The sequence below is a fragment of the Sciurus carolinensis genome, chromosome 1, assembly GCF_902686445.1.
Source record: "Sciurus carolinensis chromosome 1, mSciCar1.2, whole genome shotgun sequence".
NCBI classification, from domain to species: domain Eukaryota; kingdom Metazoa; phylum Chordata; class Mammalia; order Rodentia; family Sciuridae; genus Sciurus; species Sciurus carolinensis.
The window spans coordinates 95,984,506-96,006,757 of NC_062213.1; the positions used below are offsets into that span (position 1 = coordinate 95,984,506).

The 22,252-nt window shown below is 41.2% G+C and overlaps 2 protein-coding genes and 1 non-coding gene across 4 annotated transcripts; 1 reads left to right on the forward strand and 2 right to left on the reverse strand.

The window, feature by feature from the left end:
• Positions 1–7,187: 7,187 nt before the first annotated feature.
• Positions 7,188–7,259, reverse strand: Trnam-cau (transfer RNA methionine (anticodon CAU)). The gene has a single exon. It is a non-coding gene; the product is annotated as a tRNA-Met (tRNA).
• A 237-nt stretch (positions 7,260–7,496) lies between these two features.
• Ilf2 (interleukin enhancer binding factor 2) lies at positions 7,497–15,359 on the forward strand. 2 transcript variants are annotated; one of them, XM_047524443.1, is made up of 14 exons: positions 7,497–7,597; positions 8,234–8,293; positions 8,576–8,618; positions 9,451–9,555; positions 10,013–10,090; positions 10,650–10,752; positions 12,225–12,290; positions 12,591–12,707; positions 13,231–13,309; positions 13,562–13,649; positions 14,029–14,090; positions 14,166–14,280; positions 14,468–14,558; positions 14,844–15,359. In XM_047524443.1, the coding sequence occupies exons 1-14, from the start codon at positions 7,593–7,595 to the stop codon at positions 15,002–15,004; spliced, it is 1,173 nt and encodes a 390-aa protein (XP_047380399.1). In that variant the 5' UTR covers positions 7,497–7,592; the 3' UTR covers positions 15,005–15,359. The 2 variants fall into 2 exon arrangements, with proteins under 2 accessions (XP_047380399.1, XP_047380407.1); XM_047524451.1 differs by lacking the exon at positions 12,225–12,290.
• Positions 15,360–15,517: 158 nt separating this feature from the next.
• On the reverse strand, positions 15,518–17,249 carry Snapin (SNAP associated protein). The gene is made up of 4 exons (XM_047524464.1): positions 17,060–17,249; positions 16,750–16,796; positions 16,382–16,500; positions 15,518–16,113 (listed from the first exon to the last, which is right to left on the reverse strand). The coding sequence occupies exons 1-4, from the start codon at positions 17,200–17,202 to the stop codon at positions 16,012–16,014; spliced, it is 411 nt and encodes a 136-aa protein (XP_047380420.1). The 5' UTR covers positions 17,203–17,249; the 3' UTR covers positions 15,518–16,011.
• Positions 17,250–22,252: the final 5,003 nt, after the last annotated feature.

The following is a 22,252-nucleotide window of genomic DNA, read 5'->3' on the forward strand; positions in this document are numbered from 1 at the left end:
GTTTGAGATCTTGGCAGGAAAAGGTGTGTTTGGACGTGTGTATTTGGGAGGGCGATGGATTTCTGAAAAAGGCGTTGAAATAAGGCGTCACATTACCCAGTCCATCTATGACTTCCCTTCCCTTCTCTCGCCTCCCCACAGCTGTCCAGAATGTGCGGATTGACGAAGAAAATAGACCAGGTGGGAGGAAGGAGTTAACTCTTCAGTTCCCAAATAGATGTGGGAAGGTGGGGAGAGCAGGTGGATTGCTGGGGACGGGGGTGGTGCGGAGGGGCGAAGAGAGGCAACCTCAGGTCCGCTTCCATAATGTAAGTGTATGTAAGGAGGATTGCTAAAATGGGGTCTGTGATGGCAGTGGGAGATTATGTTGGAAATGACTTTTGGAGGTGTAAATTGAGTAGAGGGTTTTGGGGTACTTGACCTCTGGGCCCCCTGGCCCAGAGTGCTGTGGAATCAGTCTGCCCTCTAATGTTCATCAGGAGTCATTGACGGTATTGCTCCGCCAATCTCTTCAGAACTTGGAACCTAAGCAGGACCTAAGATAAGCAATCTTCGGTTAAGCAAATAATACAATATACATTAAGCACTGCATGAGAGACATGAATAAATTGCTAAAGGGTCCAGATGAAGGCTATTATATTAATTCTGCCTCTATTGGGCCAAGAAAATCTCCAAAGAGAAATAATTCAACAAGGGTAGAAGAAGAAAGGTATTTTGTGTAGAGAAATAACATAATATTTTTAAATTTGTTCTTTTTAGATATACATGACATATTATACGTACATGGAGTATAACATCATAATTAGAATCCAATTCTTGTGGTTATATATGATGTGGAGTTGCATCAGTTGTGCATTCATGTATGAACATAGGAAAGTTATGTCTGATTCATTATACTGTGTTTCCTATACCCATGTTTTCTCCCTCCCCTTCATTCCCCTTGGTCTAATACAATAAACTCCTATTCTTCCCTTGTCTCCCCTTATCGTGTGTTAGCATCTGCATATCAGAGAGAATATTTGACCTTTGGTTTTTTTGGGATTGGCTTATCTTACTTAGCATGATAGTCTCCAGTTCCATCCATTTATCAGCAAATACCATAATTTCATTCTTTATGTCTCAGTAATGATCCGTTGTGTATATGTACCACATTTTCTTTATCCATTCATCTGTTGCAGGGCACCTAGGTTGGTTCCATAACTTAGCTATTGTGAATTGAGCTGCTATAAACATAAATGTGACTGTGTCACTGTAGTATGCTGATTTTAAATCCTTTGGGTATAGGCCAAGGAGTGGGATAACTGGGTCAAATGGTGGTTCCATTCCAAGTTTTCTGAGGAATCTCCGTACTGCTTTTCATAGTAGCTGCACCAATTTGCAGTCCCACCAGCAATGTATGAGTGTACCCTTTCCCCACATCCTTGCCAACATTTATTGTTACTTGTATTCTTGATAATTGCCATTCTGATTGGAGTGAGATGGAATCTCAGTGTAGTTTTAATTTGCATTTCTCTAATTGCTAGGGATGCCAAGCATTTTTTCATATATTTGTTGACCATTTGTATTTCTCCTTCTGGGAGGTGCCTGTTCAGTTCCTTTGCCCCTTTATTGATTGGGTTATTTGGTTTTTTTATCTTTTCTTTTTTTTTTTTTTTGGTGTTAAGTTTTTTGAGTTCTTTATAGATCCTGGAGCTTAACGCTCTATCTGAGGTGCAGGTGGCAAAGATTTTCTCCCATTCTGTAAGTTCTCTCTTCACATTCTTGATTGTTTCCTTTGCTGTGATTCTTCTTTTTAGTTTGAATCCATCCCATTTATTGATTCTTGATTTTACTTCTTGTGCTTTACGAGTCTGGTTAAGGAAGTAGGTTCCTAAGCTGACATATTGGGTGTACATTTTCTTCTATTAGGTGTAGGGTCTCTGGTCTAATGCCTAAGTACTTGATCCAGTTTGAGTTGAGTTTTATGCAGGGTGAGAGATTTCCAGTTTTCCCTGTACCACTTGTTGAAGAGGCTATCTTTTCTCCAATGTATGTTAATTGCATCTTTGCATAGTATGAGATAACTATGTCAATATGGGTTTGTCTTTGTGTCTTCTATTATGTTCAATTGGTCTCCAGGTCTGTTTCGGTGCCAATACCATGCCATTTTTATTACTATAACTCTGTAGTATAATTTAACGTCTGGTATTGTGATGCCTCCTGCTTCACTTTTCTCAGTAAGGACTGCTATGGCTATTCTGGGTCTCTTATTTTTCCAAATGAATTTCGTGACTACTTTTTCTATTTCTATGAAGAATGTCATTGGAATTTTAGCAGGAATTGCATTAAAACTGTATAGCACTTATGGTAGTATGACCATATTAATTGACCATATTAATTCTGCTTATCCAAGAACATGGGAGATCTTTCCATGTTCTGAGATCTTCTTCAATTTCTTTCTTTAATGTTCTGTAGGTTTCACTGTAGAGGTCTTTCACCATTTTTGTTAGATGAATTCCCAAGTATTTTTTTGAGGCTATTTTGAATGCAATAGTTTTCCAAATTTCTCTTTCAGTTGATTCATCATTGGTGTATAGGAATGCAATTGATTTATGTGTGTTAATTTTATATCCTGCTACTTTGGTAAATTCATTTATGAGAAAACATAGTACTGAAGTATATATTAGGAAACATATATTCTTATTGTCTAGGGTTGGTGGCCTAGAGACCAACTTCAGATTGTAAATATATATGCTTTATTTGGCTTGTGTGAATCCAAGGTCTTATACATGCTAGACAAGTGCTTTAACACTGAGCTACATCCTCAGCCCTTTTTATTTTATTTTGAAACATTCTCACTAAATTGTGGAAGGCTAGCCTCAACTTGCCATCCTCCTGCCTCAGGCTTCCAAGTAGTTGAGACTACAGGTATATGCCACCACACCGAACTATGTTCTTCTATATATTTCATTAAATTGCCCATATATAAAAATCAGCAGATGGTACATGAATATTTGGGTTTCTAAGTTTTCTGGAAACATTAGAAGAGCCAGTAATATAGGCCCTGCATCCCTCCTTAATCAATTGGAGCAAGAATATGTGACCCCCTTGAAATGACTAATTCATTATGGTTCTGTCTTAACTTTTTCACTGCTGTGACTAAAAGATCTGACCAGAACAATTTTAGGGGAGGTAAAGTTTATTGGGGGGCTCACAGTTTCAGAGTTCTTAGTCCATAGAAGGCCAGCTTCATTCCTTCTTGTTGGAGGTGAGGCAGAATATCATGGCCGAAGAGAGTGGCAGAAGGAAGCAGCTCCCATGATGATCAAGAAGCTGAGAGACTTCACTCTCCAGATACAATATATAAGCTGGGTGTGGTGGCGCATGTCTGTAATTCCAGGGCCTCTGGAAGCTGAGGCCAGAGAATCACAAGTTCAAAGCCAGCCTCAGCAATATTGAGGTGCTAAGCAACTCAGTGAGATCCTGTCTCTAAATAAAATACAAAACAGGGCTGTGGATGTGGCTCAGTGGTTGAGTGCCCCTGAGTTCAACCCCTGGTTCCTGAAAAAGAAAATAAGAAACAAAATATATACCCCATAGTCATGCCAAATCTCCTACTTCCTCCAGCCTTTACTTCACTGATTGGGTTAAAGCTCGCACAACCCAATCACACTTCTTTTCTGAAGAACCTTCTGTCTCACAGGTGAGTTTTTTGGGGGACACCTCACATCCAAACCATAACAGGTTCCTACCCACTGTGCTTCACTCAAGTGCATTACCTGGCTGGTTGCAGTGGGAGCTTGTGTTTTCAACTGTGATCTGAGATGTAAAGTGTGTGCATTAGGAATGTCTGAGGAGGAGAGGCAGGAAAGAGGGCAGAGGAGGATACATCATGAAAGCTTTTGTGTGATAGGCATAATGTCTTTGTCCTATAGTGGGGAGGGAAAGGCCATATGTAGAGGTAGATAGAAGATGGCGAAATGTTTTGTAATATCAAATGGACTTTGGGAAGTGAAGGGTTGATGTGCCATTGACCACATTAGCTGACAAACTGAAGAAGGAGTTTTTTTGGAGAATGATAATTTTAGTTTGAGTTTGAGGTGTCTATAGATAACCCAGTGGAGGTATTCACTAGGTTTCTGAATTAGTGGAACTGGAGCTCAGAAGTAATGACTGAACTAGAAGTACAGTTTAGTAATTGGACTCCTCTCAATAATGGAGTACCTCCAGTAGCAGACAACTAAAAATGTATTAAAAAAAGATTTGTGTGTGTGTGTGTGTGTGTGTGTGTGTGTGTATACAGATTGAATGTAGGGCTTCAAGAATGTTCTAGCACTGAGCTACATCTCCAGCCCAATTTTTTTTTTTTTTTTTTAAATAAAAGAACGGCAGAATGCTTGCCTAGCATGCACAAGAGTAGGGCCCAGGGCTTGATCCCTAACACTGGAAAGAAAGGGAGACAGAGGAGAGGGAGAGGGAGAGAGGAAGAAAGAAGGGAAGGAAAGAAGGAAGGAAGGAAGGAAGGAGGGAAGGAAAAGGAAGAATTCTTAGCATAAGAACAGGGGAGGACAGGAAAGCAGAGAAGTTAGCTTACTTTGGGGTCGTTTGCTGATGCAGAATTGGTGGCAGAAAATAGGTTATGTAGAGCTAGCAGGACAAAAATTGGAATCCAAATGTTCCCAAAGGTAGGAACCTTGGTACACCAGCTTCCTGGTTTTGGTCAGGATCCCAAAAGGCTGCAGTCCTTTGGGAAACTTGGGAGCAGGTAAGTCAAACATAAATAGAAACTCTAGATCCCAAATATTTTAAAACAAAAGTTAAGAACTGCCAGCATAGTGGTGCATGCCTGTAATCATAGTAACTTGGGAGTCCTAGGCAGGAGGATTGCAAAATTAAGACCAGCCTCAGCAAATTAGTGAGGTCCTAAGCAACTTATCAAGAACCTGTCTCAAAATAAAATTTAAAAAGGAACTGGGGATGTGGTTCAGTGTATAGTGTCTCTGGGGTCAATCCCATGTACAAAAAAAATAAGAACCAATTAATAATTAGCAGCAGATTAGACTGAACTAGGAAATTGAGTAATGATTGGAAGAAAGGACAGAAGAAACTACTCCAAACTACTCAGAATGAAGCACAGAAAAAAAAGATAAAAACATAAAAGAGGCAGGATGAGGTGGTGTGTGCCTGTAATCCCAGCAATTTGGGAGGCTGAGGCAGGAGGACTGCAAGTTCATAGATCAGTTTCAGCAATGTAGTGAGGACCAGTCTCAAAAATAAAAAATAAAATGGACTGGGGATGTGGTTGAGTGGTAAAGCATTCCTGGGTTCAATCCCTGGTACAAAAGAAACAAAACAACAAACAAACAAACAACAAACAAACAAACCATAAAACACAGGCAAGAACTGGGTGTGGTGGTGCACACTTGTAATTCCAGCAATCTGGGAAGCTGAGGCAGGAGAACCACAAATTCCAGGTCAACCCTGGGAAATTTAGTGAGAATTTGTCTCAAAATAAAAAGGGCTGGTGATGTAGCTCAGTGGTAGATCATCCCTGGGTTCAATTCCCAGAACCACAAGGAAACAAAAAAATCAAGCATACAAAAAAAAAGAGGTGAAATAAAGTCATATTCTGACAAACTAAAACCCCTGAAGTTAGTCACTAGAAGTGAGAAACTAATTTTCAAGGGAACTATTATTCCACATGGTAGGCTGGAGATGCAGGAAGGAAGAAATAAAGAGCATTAAAATGATACAGTGATTAGTCTGCGCACTAAATTAATAAACATTAATGTTCTGTGCAATTAAAATGTATATATATATATATATATAAAATTTAAATTCTGTGTACATATACACCTACACCTACCCAAGGAAAATGAATACACATCTGATCACAAGAAACATGTAGAAGAATATTGAGTGGCTTCATACAGAATGATACCCAAATGTGTACATGTGTGTCTCAGTGAGTTGTGGGTCCTGAATTCATCAGCGAGAGAATGGATAAGCAAACTGGAATACATGCTATTATACAACACCATGCTACTCATAAATAAATAAAGACTAGATTGACCTAGGGATGTGGCTCAGTTGTAGACTGCTTGCCTAGCATTTGCTGGACCCAGGGTTCAATTCCCAGTATGGGGGGAGGGGAGGATGAAAGAACAGACTGCTGATAAATGTAGAAAAATGGAAGAATCACAAAGTCAGATAAGCAAAAGGAGCCAAGACACAGGAAAAAATACATGTAGTATGAGTCTATTTATGTGAAGATCAAGAACAGACAAAACCAATCAGTGATAATAGAAACCAGAATAGCTGTTACCTACAGTGGCAGGGTAAAGGAATACAAGTGAGTTCTTCTAAGTTGATAGAAATAGTCTTTACTTTTCATCTGTATAGTGATTAAATGGACGGAATATATTTACACTTAAGATCTATGCATTCCGTTGTAGTAAATTACACATGGATAAAGAATCACATAGCAACAATAGAATCTAATTCGGGAGGAGTAATGGAAATAAATGGAATTAAATTATTCCTACATTTTCCACAAGAAGGGTAAAGATTAGGTTTTGCTAAGTCAAGGATGCACGTTGTAATTTTTAGGGTAACCATCGAAAGAGTAGAAAAATGCAATAACATCCAATTAACGGAGGAGGGTTGGAATAATAAACAGTACTCAACGCAAGAGGACACGGAGGAGGAGCGAAAGGATTACAGGAGGGTCGGAAAACACACAGTAAGAGGATGGTTTCAAATGCAAATACAGTATAACTGTACATATGGCTGGTGAAGGTGCTAGGATGAAATCAGTGTAGAGGGAGGAAACAAAATTAAGGGGAAACAGTCAATAAGCATGGATTGGGTCTTTCTTTCCTAGCCACTTCTCTTGCTCCTGTTTTCCGAGTTTTCTTTCCAAAGGCAGTCTCAATTTGCCTTCCAGTCTCTTAACATTCAGTGTCTTTGGCACTGCCTCAATTAATACCTCCTCCCTATCTGAAGGCGGCTTTTCTTGCCTTAAGTTTCTACACGTTATGTTGATTCCGTCTACTTTGCCTGTCGGTGGAAAAACAGTTCCTAAAGATTGAATTTTTGAGGGAGAAAGAAGGAAATTAGAATAGCATATATTAACTGAAGAAATGTAAATTACCTGTATTGTAGCTTTGGAAAGTAAAAGGGAAAAAAAGAAAAACATTGCACTCCGATAGCAGAGGATGGTTTCGATCCATCGACCTCTGGGTTATGGGCCCAGCACGCTTCCGCTGCGCCACTCTGCTACCTGCAATAGAAAGCGTTCAACTTGCGTATACAAAGTTCTCTGTATGTTCCGCTGTCCTGAAATTCTTTTTCTGGCTCCATCTAGTGTCCAGTCGAAAATTGTCATTACCGTTAAACCTATTTTTATTGGCTGGTTCCTGATACAGTAGGTATTTTTTATTGGTTCCCCCGATTCGCCAAAGTAAACCAGTAAACAATAAGGGCGGAGCAAGAAGGGAGCCAATCCTGCTGAGTTTTGTTGGGATACGCGGCCAAGACGCCTCTCCAGTTACCCGCGTCTGGGAGGAAAGGGGCGGTTGGTGCGGCCTCCATTGTTCAGGATTAAGGGCGCCATGAGGTAAGGGTACTTAGGGGCTCAAAATGTTTCTCTGAGAATTTTAGGAAGGGTGGGTCGAAAGGAGTCGGAGGACCAAGGGCTGTGTATCCCGGGGCCCGAGACTCCTGATCCGGGAGAGTAGGGTAGTTGGGAGGCCGACGGGGCGGGGAAACGGGCCTGGGATGGAGATGGGGATGGGGCCCTGGAGTCGGGAGGTGGGTTCGACACGTCCGGCTTTGGGAGGCTGAGATGAGGGAGTGTCCTCGGGGACCGGAGTAGCACCCGCCTTCTAGACTGAGAAGGCCGGGACGTTCCGCACTCTTCCTCAGTGCCTAGTGAATGACAGATAGGCTATGCCCTATAAATGTACCGTGTTAGCGTACGGATGAGCAGTCACTTTTGTCTCTGAAGTAACAGGATTGGGATATTATGGGTTACATCTTGTGGGGGCTCAGTGTCTTACCTGCTGTGAGTTTGCGATTAAATCCCGATTGAGGATGTCTTGGGGAGTGGAGCTAGGCACCATGTGAATGTGGGAGTGGGGTCTCTGCTTCCCTAGGGAAGTTTAGAGCGATGGAGGTAAGTCAATTTGAAATTATATGTGTGGTATGATGGATATTTCATCTGTGAGGTCAAAATAAAACTATGTATTTTTAGGGGTGACAGAGGCCGTGGTCGCGGTGGGCGCTTTGGTTCCAGAGGAGGTCCAGGAGGAGGGTGAGTACCCGTTTTCAACATCTTTGCATTTGCTAGTTTCAATCAGCTAAATGGGAATTTGGAGTTGACTGGTACTTGATTTTGTGAGAGCCAGGTGTGGTTTAGAAATGTGTTTTCCTGCTGCTCTTCTATTAAATGAGTTTGGTCCCACTTTGCTAAGAATGATACCTCCCCAAAACTGTTGTCCATTCAGAAGACATATTTTCAGAATCGCTGGTGCATTGTGTACATCTCGCTTGATTTCTATATGGTAAATAATTTGGACTGTTTTTCTTGTTTTAGGTTCAGGCCCTTTGTGCCACATATCCCATTCGATTTCTATTTGGTGAGTTCTCAGTTAATTTCCTGGCCACTGTTCTCTTATAGGTATAGAAATGGCCCAGCATCTCCATGTTAATGAAGTCAACTGGGGATTGGAGTAGGGATTTGTGAGTGGATTTGGAATTTAAAAAGTTTTAAATTTTAATGTATTTATTTTTGGTGGTGGGGATTAAATTTAAGGCTGAAACTGACCAAGCAAACACTCCATCCTGAGCCCCTAATTTTATTTCAATTAATATGTATTAATAGTACATATAAGTGGTTCGGTGTGATACTACAATACATGTAGACAGCATGCACTGATGAAATCCAGCCTTCTTTATCCACTCTTCCCCTCTAGAGTTGAAGTTTTGAGTCAACTGTCTTTTCACATACAAAAACAATGTAAGCAAAGCTGGGTGTGGTGGTGTGTACCTATAAACCCAGCTACTAAGGAGACTGAGGCAGGAGGGTTCAAAATTTGAGGCCAGCTTTGGCAACTTAGGGAGACCCTATTTTGAAATTAAAAAGTTCTGGGTTGCAAGTTCAATGGTAGAGTGCCAGTGGTTTCAATCCCCAGTACTGCAAAAAACAAAAATGTAAGCAGGGTAGGGAAGATCATTTCTTGCCTAGATGATTGTAAGATTTTGCTCCTAATCGACTGATTGGGTCTCTGGCTTATTTTTTTTAAATACAAAGATTGTGAGAGCTTAAATTATGGCTTTGCTTTTCTGTCCTCATTTGAATATCTTGAATGAAAACAAGTAGAATTTTCTGTTTTTAATTTTTTCTGTCATAACAGGAAAAAATATCTTTCTTATTTGTGGTAAATGGTATGTTGTTTGTTTCTCTTTTAGTGTGAAATGGCCTTCCCTCGGGTCAAGCCAGCACCTGATGAAACTTCTTTCAGTGAAGCCTTGCTGAAGAGGAATCAGGACCTTGCTCCCAATTCTGCTGAACAGGTATGTTCTTTTGGCTTTCTTTCTGAGATTTTGCTAAAAACATAGAAAAATGACTATTAGTTAAGAAGAGTGTTATGTGGGCTGAGTGTGTAACTCAGTGGTACAGCACTTACCTCGAATGTATGAGGTTCTGGGTTTGATCACCTGCAAGAACCTGCACTCCACAGAGGGTTTATTTTTTTCTATATTTCCATCGTAGCTGGAGGTCAAGAGCCAAGTGAATGTATAAACGTTATGTGGTATGCATTCATATTATTATTGGGGAATCTGTTTGTGGATCAAATAGTTGTTCTTTTCTGATATATTCAAGGCCAGAAGGGTTGAAATGTTTTCAGAGCCCCACCTTGGTGTCGAGTTCGCTTGTAAAGAGATTAGGGACCCCAATCTTAAGAAACTCTTGAGAAATTAGTTGTGATTTTTGACTTTAGGGTTATTTTTGTTTTTTGATGTTTTTTAGGCCTCAATCCTTTCTCTGGTGACAAAAATAAACAATGTGATTGACAATTTGATTGTGGCTCCAGGAACATTTGAAGTGGTGAGTTTTGGTTTTTGTTTTTCATTTGAAATGGTGAGGGTTTTTTTTTTTTTTTTTTTTTTTGATGGCTTAGTCCTAAGAAAAGGCAAGCTTGGTAGTGTGGAATTTTCATTGGCTTCAATCTCTTTAACTTTTTAGTTACCTGTTCCAAATCTAGCTTAGTATAGACTTCTGGAATTGCCTTGTAATCCTATTCTTGGGGGCAAGATTTGTTATCATTGTCAGCTAGGTATGCTATAGCCATGTTGTATAGCCATGCTTTCATGTGGTTGCTTTTGGGATATGAATTCACTACTATTGCAACCAAATCTGGGAAATAAGGAGTTGTGTCTTCAGAGTTCTGAGAGAGGGGCTGGGCTTGTGGCTAAGTGGTAAAGTCCTTGCCTAGCATGTTTGTGAGGCACTGGGTTTTATTCTCAGTACCATATGTAAATAAAAGAATAAAATAAAGGTCTATCAACATGTAAAAAAATATTAAGAAAAATAAAAAAGAGTTCTGAGAGGAACTTGGCACCTATTTCCTTCTAATTTTTTCCCCCTGTAATCCCTTTTCCAATAGCAAATTGAAGAAGTCCGACAGGTAGGATCATATAAAAAGGGAACAATGACTACAGGACACAATGTAGCTGACCTGGTAGTAATACTAAAGATTCTGCCAACATGTGAGTATACCTTTTCTTTTTTTTTTCTTTTCTGGTGGTAGGTGTCAAACCCAGGCCCTTGAGTATGGTAGTCAGTTGCTCTGCCACTGAGCTATATCCCTCAGCCCCCAGTTCATCTTTCTGACTGTGGAAAGCAATATAATAGTTGGGTTTGGGGTCTAGAAATCTTTAAAGACCAGATTTTTTTTTTTTTTTTTTTTTTTTTTTTTTTTTTTTTTTTTTTTTTTTTTTTTGTGAGAAAGTGTGTTTGGAACACAAATAGGAAATTTAATTTTTTAAATTTACTGGGTTGATAAGGGGCTTGTTAGTCAACTTATTGTCACTGTGATGAAAATACCTGCTAAGAACAGCTTAGAAGAGGAAAAGTGTGAGACTCATGGTTTCAGAGGTTTGAGTCTATGATTGGCCTACTCCATTGCTCTGGACCTGAGGTGAGGCCAGACATCATGGTGGAAGGGTATGGCAGGAGAAAGCTTTCAGCTCATGGCAGCTGGGAAGCAGACACAGCAGTTAGAGACAAGATACAGTCCAAGGCCAGATCCTCAGTGACCTACTTCCTCTATCCATGTCCCACATACCTAGTTATCACTCAGTCCATTCAGATTATTAATCCATCAAATGAATTAGTCCACTAATAATGTTACAGCTATCATAATATTATCATTTCACCTGTCAGCATTCTTGCATTGCCTAACACATGAGCTTTTTTTTTTTTTTTTTTTTTGGGTGCTGGGGATCGAACCCAGGGCCTTGTGCTTGCAAGGCAAGCACTCTACCGACTGAGCTATCTCCCCAGCCCCAACACATGAGCTTTTTAGGAGATACCTCATATCCAAACCATAACAGGAACAGACTCTATAATGTGTGTCTGAAAGAATGTATGCCCAGTACTTTGGGCTGTTTCTCACCTGGAGATTTTTTTTTTTAACACTGCCTGGAGATATTTTGGGTTGTCACAACTAGGAGGTACTATTGGCATCAGAAGGGGTTAAAGGCCAGGGATGGTGCTAAACAGCCTACATTGTACAGTACTGACCCTTCTCCCCAAAGAATTATGCAGTCTAGATGTTATAAGTGCCACTGACCTGAAAAACTCTTGATATGGGGACTGGGACTTTAGCTCAGTGGCAGAGCACTTGCCTAGCATGTGAGGCACTGGGTTTGATCCTTAGCATTGCATAAAAAAATAAATAAAAGAAAAACATACTGTCCATCTACAACTACAGAAACTTTTTTAAAAAAATTATTTAAAAACCCACCAACTCTGATATGGAAAAAAGCTGAGTATAGGAAGTGTCCTATTCCTGAACCTTTGAGTTTCTCTTGTCTAGGACTTAGCTTTCCTTTGTAAAAGTGTTCTGTTATGCTTGTTCCACATTTGAGTGCGGGGCAGAAATGAGAGTACTAAGTATCTCAGAGATACAGAAAGTCTACATAAATAGATGATTATAACATTTTTTTCCTCAATCCAGTGGAAGCCGTTGCTGCCCTGGGGAACAAAGTCGTGGAAAGTTTAAGAGCACAGGATCCGTCTGAAGGTTTGAGTTTGTTGCTGAATATGTATTGTGTGGCAATAGGAGCCAGGTCCTATAATTATAAATATACTTTCAACAAAGTCAGGTCAGGCTAGATTGAGTAAATGCAGTTTTATGTTGTAGTTTTTGGTAGGGGTATTAAAGTTTCATTTTATCTCCTTTCTAAAGCTCTGTATTTTGAATCCTCATTCTGAACTCTTGTTTTTAAATGCCCACCCATTTCCTCCACCCCATCCTGGATTTAAAACTTTTATCATCTAATGAAAATGTGAATTACAGCTTTTGATTATTTTGTTCTTTCAGTTTTGACCATGCTGACCAATGAAACTGGTTTTGAAATCAGTTCTTCTGATGCTACAGTGAAGATTCTCATCACAACAGTGCCACCCAATCTCCGAAAACTGGACCCAGAACTCCACTGTTAGTCCTTTTTTCCATTGCTGATATTTTCCATTGCTGATAAGTATGGGAGAAATCAAAAGCATGGTATTTTTACTGAGTTTTTTTGAGTTTATTTAGCTTTTTGTTTCACATGAAGCTTTCTGGAAAATGAAGGACTTAAGTTTACCCTGGATTTTGCTAACATCCTCTGTACTCTGGAAATAGTTTTACCAGCCACCAGCTTCCTAATGAAATTTTCAAGGACAGGATGGCCAGGAAAACAATTTGAAATATTTAAAGCGGACGGTGGAAATATTTATGGAGGGAGGGGGGATAGATTTTTGAAGAAAATCATGGATCTTACATGCTTCTAGATTTAGTTTGGAATAGTATAGTGATTTTTGAACAAGGGATTTGCTGATCTGAGGAACATGGGATGGTTTAAAGAAGTGTTAAAATTAGCTCGCTCTCCTTCCAATTTTTTGGAACTGTAGTGGCAGGATTGGATTGCTTGCTTAGTAACAGTAATGTTTCATGTTGGCCTGTCATGCTTGTTTTCTAGTGGACATCAAAGTATTGCAGAGTGCCTTAGCAGCCATCCGACACGCTCGCTGGTTTGAGGAAAATGCTTCTCAGTCCACGTGAGTCTCTCCCTGCTCATTTTAAGATAACCTTTCTAACTGCAGTGAATAGCAGGGTTTCCCCATACTTCCTCTGATAGAACTGTTTTGGCTATGATTGTCTGTTGAATTTTCATTTTTACCTTAAATAAACAAATTAAGATTGAAAGAAGAACATATGTAGTTTTGTAAATAGTATAGTTTGCTTCAACTCTACCTCAGGTGTGGAAGTATGATCTTACTACTGTTAATCCTTGGATCTCTTACATTCAGAGTTAAAGTTCTCATCAGACTGCTGAAGGACTTGAGGATTCGTTTTCCTGGCTTTGAGCCCCTCACACCCTGGATCCTTGACCTACTTGTAAGTAAACAAGGGTGATTGGAGCTCCTGTTCATCTGTGTTAAGAGTAGTTACTCTGAAACCAACCAGAATCTGAAATTCAGTGAGGCTTAAAAAGAAATTCAGTGGACAGGTAGTTTATTATTTCATTGAGTTTTGGGAGTATTCAACTAAATGAGTAGTTACTGAGTTCCAGCACCCCTTTGTTTTTTCATTACTATTATTCATTATTGTGATACTGGAAAGAAATGACTAAACGAGCAGCAATTTTAGAATATCTTCTGAATGTGTTTTGGTTAGACCTTAATGACTTGTTTTCCTTGTGATTTATTCAAGTTTTGTTTGCTTAAAGATAGATTGCCACTTAGATAGCACACCTACCAGACTCACTCTTTTCCAGGGGCACTATGCTGTGATGAATAACCCCACCAGACAGCCTTTGGCCCTAAATGTGGCATACAGGTACCATATATTTCTTTGAGTTTGGAATTAGTTGTAAGATTGTGTGTGTGTTTTAGTACTTCCCTTATGTTTCAGACGTTGCTTGCAGATTCTAGCTGCGGGACTGTTCCTTCCAGGATCAGTGGGTATCACTGACCCCTGTGAGAGTGGCAACTTCAGAGTACACACGGTCATGACGCTGGAACAGCAGGTATTGGGACAGCTATGAAATGGTCTGTTCTGAGAGGACAAAGGGAACGTGGTCTTTAGTGGTCAGGGATCTGGGGTTTTTCCAACACTGTGGTCCGAAAAGTTGTATTCATCTCTGTCTTCACAGGAATATTAGTCAGATAAGATACTGATTTTCTTTGCTAATTTATCCTCACTTTGCTCTTCAGGATATGGTCTGCTACACAGCTCAGACTTTGGTTCGAATTCTCTCACATGGTGGCTTTAGGAAGATCCTTGGCCAGGAGGGTGATGCCAGCTGTAAGTATGGTACTCAGATGTCTGTGTGTGTGTGGTACCGTGGATGTAACCCTGGAGTACTACCAAGGAGCTACATCCCCAGCCCTTTCTTTCATTTTTGAATAAGAGTCTTGCTGAATTACCCAGGCTGGCCTCAAACTTGAGATCCTTGCTCAGCATTCTGAATTTCTGAGATTGCAGGTGTTTAGCCAGCACATCCAGCTTACTCAGATTACTTAATGTTTCTACTGTGTTCTACTTGTTTGCTGGGGTATTTGTCTGAAAGCACTGATTTTTCTATTCTAGATCTTGCTTCTGAAATATCTACCTGGGATGGAGTGATAGTGACACCTTCAGAAAAGGCTTATGAGAAGCCACCTGAGAAGAAGGAAGGAGAGGAAGAGGAGGAGAATACAGAAGAACCACCTCAAGGAGAAGAAGAGGAAAGCATGGAAACTCAGGAGTGACCTTCCCTTCACTCCCTTTCCTATTCAAGGGGAAGACTAGATCTTAAGCTAGCTGCTACTGGGCTTTGTATGGTGCATTTCTGTGGAATAGAGGAGACAGCAGGAAATAAACTACAGAAAGATCTGTCATTCCACTGGCTTTGATACTGGATTAGCAGCCCAAAATTTCCCGTTTATAAACCTATGCCCATCCATCTGTAATGAAACAGGATACCAACATTTCTTCCTTATACTCCAGAACCCCCAGCTCCTAAAAACCCCACTCAACCATTACTTTGTTGTTGAAATGTTGTGAACTGTTAGGTGTCTGGACATTTTTTTTCTAAGAAAAATGATTAAAGTACTTCCTAGTAGGGCTCTTGGTTTTATTTTTCCTTGGTATGTGGTAGCCTACCTCTTTTATTTATTCTTTTTTTCATTGGAAGTGATACTGAGTCAGTGAAGATCACAACTTGAAGCTGTGAATTGAAGTATATACCTCTTGAACCTTCCATATATCAGAGTAAACTAGGATACTGTTTAAGCATTTATTGAATTAAATGGTTCTAGCAGTACTGCTATTCAAGCCAGTGCAATCAACAAAAGAGGGTGGGGAGAGGTCACCTTGACTTTGCCTGCTCTAAATTCTCATGTAAACAAAAAAGTCATAGGTAGAGGACCTGTTGCCTGGATCCAGGTAACCAAATGTGTAACAAAAGATGCTCCACTCTGGTTAACTAGGCCTGAAAAAGGTGGGCCTTAAGTTTGTAGTTTTTAAAAAAATGTAGAAGCCTCAGTTCATTCTTGGAAGGGAGCAAGAACTGTAATGTAAATCCTCTGGGAACTTGAGTCCTACTGCACACAGGTTTCCTGGGTTCCCTATATAAGTAAGTGCTTTAAACAGGGCTGTCATTTTGGTGTCCAAAGTCTACAAAAATTGTTTCCCTGAATCTTCTCATGTCTGTTGAAACAAGTCAACTGGGTAACAGTATTTGTGCTACTCAGGTCCCATACCATCTTCTGTCTTGCTACTTGCTTGGGGAACCCGGAGGATAAACTCCTGAATCCAACATTGCCCTCCTGCGGGCTGTTTCCTTGGCAACACTGTGGTTTAGCCGCCTCAGCCGTTCCTACAAGACAAGATATGGAATCTAGTAACTGCCACTGTGAAAGGCTTTAAAGTTCAGTCATATAGGTGTTGAACATAACTGAGAATGGTTCTGCCTATTTTAAAGTTTATGTATGTAAGAATGGTAAATGACAGCAACTGGATATTGAGAACTGTTTATTATTGACACTAGTTGAAAACTCCCTTTCCCCCCATTTTTAAAAATTCAGTTCATTTTCATTGAGTTGAGGACAAAGCACAGCAAAGAATCTGTTGGGAAATTCTCTTACCTGAGCATTCTGTAGAATGTTGTTAACCAAAACAACCCGTCGCCTGGCATTAAGCAGCTTCTTAACATAGGGGTCAAGATCCAAAGCCACCTTCTGATCCTCATTGATTCGGCAAAGTTCTGGGGATGGAAGAAAGGTGCAACAAACATCTAACGGCTCATTTCTCGTTCTTAGGGAAAACAGGCTAGTACTGTAATAGAAAACACGCACATGGGTCACATACACCTTCCACTCATTTCCTTTCACTCCTTGTCCTAAGGGGCCTCATGTTCTGGAGGCAAGTGACAGAAACCCAGCCGACAGACTGGTAAAACAAAGGTCCTGACTTGAGTCGGGAGGATTTCAAGTATACAGCGGTGCTCACTCACCCGTAGCTAGGTTGTCAATTTGTTCCCGGAGCTCTACCTGGCTTTCTCTGCAAAGAGGTGCAAGGCCTACATGGTCAGTAAAGGGAACTCAGAAAACGAATTCGCCTACGTATTTCTCAAGGACTGTAACAGGCCAGCCTCAATTTAACGCCCTCTCCCGAGGATTTCCGCCTGTTCACTCGGGCCTCAACTCAGTTTCTCAAATTTATTTTTAGTATCAGCTAGAACTTACCTTGTCTCCGCCTTTCTTAGCCCCGCCCCTACAAAGCCAGCTCCAGAGGTCCCGCCCCCAACCTTCCCTCTCCTGCACCTGACGGCGTGGACGTGGGAGTCGAGCTGCTGCACAGCCGGTCGCAGGAACTCGAGGAGCCCCTCGGCAAAAAGGTCGCGGCCTGTGGGCCCTGCCACTGGGGTCCCTGCCCCGGACACAGCAGCAGAACCAGCACCCGCCATCTCCAACCCTCCCGATGCCCGGAACCTGCCGCGAGGGCCGCCGGGAACTGGGGTCCGCCGAAGTGCGCCGCTAGGGGGCGCCGGGGAAATGCGGCGGACTTGGGATTGCTGGGAAGTGGAGTTTCGGGCGCGTAGAGTAGCGCCTCCCCTAGAGCCCCTGGGAGTTGTAGTTCTTTGTAGGACTTGGAGGGGCAGGGTTTGAAGAGCTCTAGTTCGCCTGGGAGGAGTCATTCGTTTGGATTGCATACTTTTTGTTTTCCTCTGATGGTGGAAATAAGCCCTATTATCACCAGTTGTTCATAGCCTTCTTTGATGAGAAAACCAGATTGTATTCATGGTATTGTTTTGTATTTCTAAAGAGTACACATTTAATGGCACTAATTATGTACAAAACTTTATGTGCCTTAAAAAGGAATGAATTTAAGACTGAATTCTGAAACATGCTAAGACGTAGGTGAACTTCGAGAACATTGTGTTAAGTGAAATGAGCCATCCAGAAAAGGACAAATACTGTATGAATTCACTTATTTGGGGTGTCCAGAGTGATCCATTTAATAGGGATAAAATGTAAGGCAGAGGCTGGGTATGTAGCTCAGTGATAGAGCACTTGCCTAACATGTGGGAGGGCCTAGGTTTATCCGTAGCACACACAGTGTTTGTAGGGTTTGGAGAGAGAAGAGAATGGGGAATTATTACTAATGGATACAGAGTCCCAGTTTAGGAAGTTGAAAAAGTTATGTAGATGGATAGTGGTGATGGTTGCATACAGTATGAGTGTACTTAATGCCATAGAACTGTTTAAAGATAGTTAAAATGGTAAATTTTGTTATGCATATTTAACTACAATTAAATTTTTTAAAAATTACATGTGTTTCCATATTTTCATTTTTTCTTCCCTCAAAAAAGGTCCCTTAGGGGCTGTAGTTGTAACTCAGTTGTAGAGTGCATGCCTAGCATGTGTGAGGCACTCGGTTGGATCCTCAGCACCACATAAAAATAATAAAGGTATTATGTCCATCTGTAACTTAAAAATATATTTTTGTAAAAATAGGTCCCTTAGAAGACATGAGAAGTGGAGCATGCTTGGAATCCCAGCAGCTATAATCACTGGTTTGGGACCAGCCTCAGCAACTTAGTGAGACCCTGTCTCAAAATGAAAAATGAAAAGGACTAGGGAAGTGACTCACTGGTAAAGTGCCCCTAGACTCAATCCTGGTGCCAAAAATAAAAAAATAAAAATAAATAAAAAAGGTCCCTGAGGACTGGCTCAGTGGTAGAACACATAAGTTTATTTTAGTTTTTCATGGCTTTCCAGAGAGTTTACATCTCTGTCCCTTAAACACTAACGTATTGGGGCTGGGGTTGTGACTCAGTGATAGAACACTTGCCTAGTATGTGTGAGGTACTGAGTTCGACCCTCAGCACAGCATAAAAACAAATAAATAAAAGTATTGTGTTCACCTACAACTAAAATTTTTTAAAAATTAAAAAAAAAAACTCTTAATGTATTCTAGTGGCTCACAATTCCCTAGGCTATGGCGGAGGAAACACTTCTGTAGGACAGAAAAAGGGATCCATAGAGATGTGGGGGCACCAGAATGTTCAGATTTGTCTTCAGAAATAAAGGAGGACGAGGCATTGGAATTGCTATGGGAGAATGGTGTTCAGTAATTATAAACCTGAGACTCCAGTTGTGAACAACTTTTAAAATCTTGTACACTTTTTATTCTTGACTGTTTCCCTGTATCTTTTTCTCTGGTGATGAAAGGTAAAACTCTCATGAGAGGCTAGCGACTTATTTTGGGAGTAATCAACAAGGAAGGAGTAACTAGGAAAATTGCAACCTGCTTCACAGCCTGGCCTGGGGAAGAGGAGTCAATCCCAGAGGGTAGAGTGGTGACAGTGTTGAAGAGGAAAGGGGAAAAGCCCAAGTCCCTGAGGTCTATACTGGGAAGAGAGAGCAGGGGCTGGCCTGGCTTTGGAGATTGGTGGCCCAGCGTTTTGGACAAGAAACCTTTAGAAAACAGATCAAACCAAACACCTGTGACACTTAAGTAAATTTGAATTTCAGATAAGCAATAAATTACTTTTTAGTGTAAGTATTTTATCAGGTAATCCTACTTCAAAAGCTGGGTCTGAGGGAACCACTGCTTTCTTTTTCACCCCTTATCACAGTAAGTTAGCTGTCATCTCGCCATCCTATCGTAACAGCTAACTGTCTGACCTTCTGGCCTCTAGTCTCTCCCTCTTCCAAGTTTGTTTGCACTCTAAATTATCAGTCAGACTACATAATATCTTGCAGAGGAGAAACTAATGCTGAAAGGAACTTTAGCAACCATCTCTCCTTGGTTCCTTGGATGTTTGTGAAGGTAGACTTCAAAGTAGGGTTGCCAGATTTAGAAAACAGATCAAACAAAATAACTGGGGAACCAGTAAATTTCAATTGCAGATAAACAATAAATAACTTCTTTTGTAAGTATTTTATCTGGTAATCCTACTTCCAAAACTGGGTCTCTGGGGAAAACTGTGCATTGTTCTTATGCTTTCCTTTTTTACTCCTTATCACTTTGAATTAACCATTATCTCTCATGAACCTATTGCAATAGTTCCTGTCTGATCGTCTGGCCTCTAGTCTCTCCCTTCCTGGTCCATTTGCACTCTAAAATACCAGTGAGATTACATAAAACTATGCTCAGGGCAAATTAATGTTGAAAGAGATTTTATACTCCATCCCTTGTTGGTTCCTTGGACACCTGTGAGGGAGACTGGGCAAGGGTTTCACAGAAACCCTGAAGTTCGATAAAAGGTTGAAAGCCAGTGCTAGTTCAATTGTTCATTCTCCAAGCACTTATCAAAGTCCAGGCATCATGGCCTAAGGTATTCAGTACAAAAGCCCTCTCCTCCCTGCTGGCACCTGTATCATATAGCACTGGCTTTCCACAGAGACTGAAGGAGATGTAGGTCATAAGAACATCCCTTCTCACCCAGATACCACATGCACCACCACCATGCTGCTTGGGTTCAACCAGGAGAGAGAAACTACATGATGATATCAACAGGGAGAGTTATATATAAATAATTAAATCAAAAGAGAATTGTACTAATGAGGGATTGACTAACAAGCAAAGCGAACTCTAAAGCACTTAGGGGAAGAACTGCTATTGCCCCTAAAGATAGAGGGTATAAGGAAGAGTCCCCCAGGTCTGAGATGCAGACACTGTTGTAAGCCAGGTGTGGTAGTGCATGCCTGTAATCCCAGCAAATTTGGGAGACAGCCTCAAACTAAGGATCGCAGTTTGAGGATAGTCTGGGCAATTTAAGGAGACCCTGTCTCAAAACAACAAAAAATAAAATAAAATGGGCTGGGGATGTAGCTCAGTGGCAGAGCACCTTTAGTTTCAATCCCCAGTATTGGGGGGTGGAGTGGAGTCATGGTGTGGCTCATTGAATGGCAGAGAAGTTATAGTGCCATGTTGGTGGAATGTGCTGGAAATCTGCCTTCCAGAACTTACAGATCCCCCCCTAGGGTTCCTGGAAAGGCTGTTTATGGGAGATGGCTCACCTGAGGAATTCTGCTATGAAAGAGCCTGAAAGGAAGCTGCTGGCCATTGGGTACTGCTGGCTACTCTGTACCACAGGAGTGGAGACCTGGAGAAGCCAAGTTCTAGGGTACCTACTAGAACCAGAAATCAATGGTTCCTCCTGAAATGTTTCTCCAACATCGTCTACTACCAGCTGAAAAAGAAAACGTATTTAAAGGGTCCAGAACCATTTTCATAGAGCAGGCAAAAAAGATTAATTCAGACCTGCATGACTTTATTCCTGATTATCCGACAACTGGAAAATTCACTAGTCTGCTTCTGCAGAAAGCTCCAGATCTAAAATATCATTTTATTCACTTGGGTACAAGTCACAGGGTAATGTTGGTGTCCCCAATTCCCAGGTCTGATCCAAACAATTCTTGTTTTCCAACCTCCCACTTTTTGGTTCTAAGTGGAATTTCTTAGATGGAATTGTATCAAAATAGAAAAGTATTTACAAAAAGGGTGGAGGTAACTGATGCCAGTGGAGGGGGAAGAGGAGAGAACAGGAAGAAACAGGATAAGTGAGAAGTTTTACAGAAAAATTCAGAGAGCTGGGGAGATAGCTCAGCTGGTAGGGTGCTTGCCTTGCAAGCACAAGGCCCTGAGTTCGATCCCCAGTACCACAAAAAAAAAAAAAAAAAAAATTCAGAGATCATGATCCTTCCATATCCCAACAGTTGCCTTGTGACTCTCTGAAAGCCAGGTTTGCTTGCTTGCTTCCTTCTTTCCTTCCTTCCTTCCACCCAGAGGCACTTACCACTAAACTATGTCCCTGGCCCTTTTTTTTTTTTTTCCCCCTTGGGTGCTGGGGATCGAACCCAGGGCCTTGTGTTTACAGAACCCAGAGCCTTGTGTTTATAAGGCAAGCACTCTACCAACTGAGCTATCTCCCCAGCACCCCCAGCCCTTTTTATTTTGGGACAGGATCTCGCTAAATTGCTGAGGCTGACCTCCAACTTGAGATCTCCTGCTTCAGCCTCCCAAATTGCTGAGATTACAAGCATGCAGCCAAGCCTACTTTCTGCTGACAGACTTTGAGGGCCTGTCTTTGGTTTCCATTTTCTCCATAGGCAGCACAGGGGATTTGCAGTATATAAGCATTTTCACTTCTGAAGTCTTTTTGTGCTTTATAGACAGCAGACTGATGACTAGTGGGCACTCTAACCTGTAGCCTCATAGCCTGGGCAGCTAGAGCTGGGGATCAGGCTGAGTTCTAGCATAAAGTGCAATCCCTGGTCCCACAGCAGCAGTGTCTGGCATTGCTGCATCTCCACTTGACCTGTGATGTGGTGTTAATCTGGCTGCCAGTCATGCACAAATTTTAGGCAGTGGATTTATGGGTACTGCCTGTCAACCATCACAATGCCAGCAGCCTCTGTCAGTTGTAGGTGGCAGGAAAAATGTAGCTGTGCTTGCTGCAGGCCACCTGGAACAGGTAAACCCTTGGCAGGGGGCTGAAGGTCAGG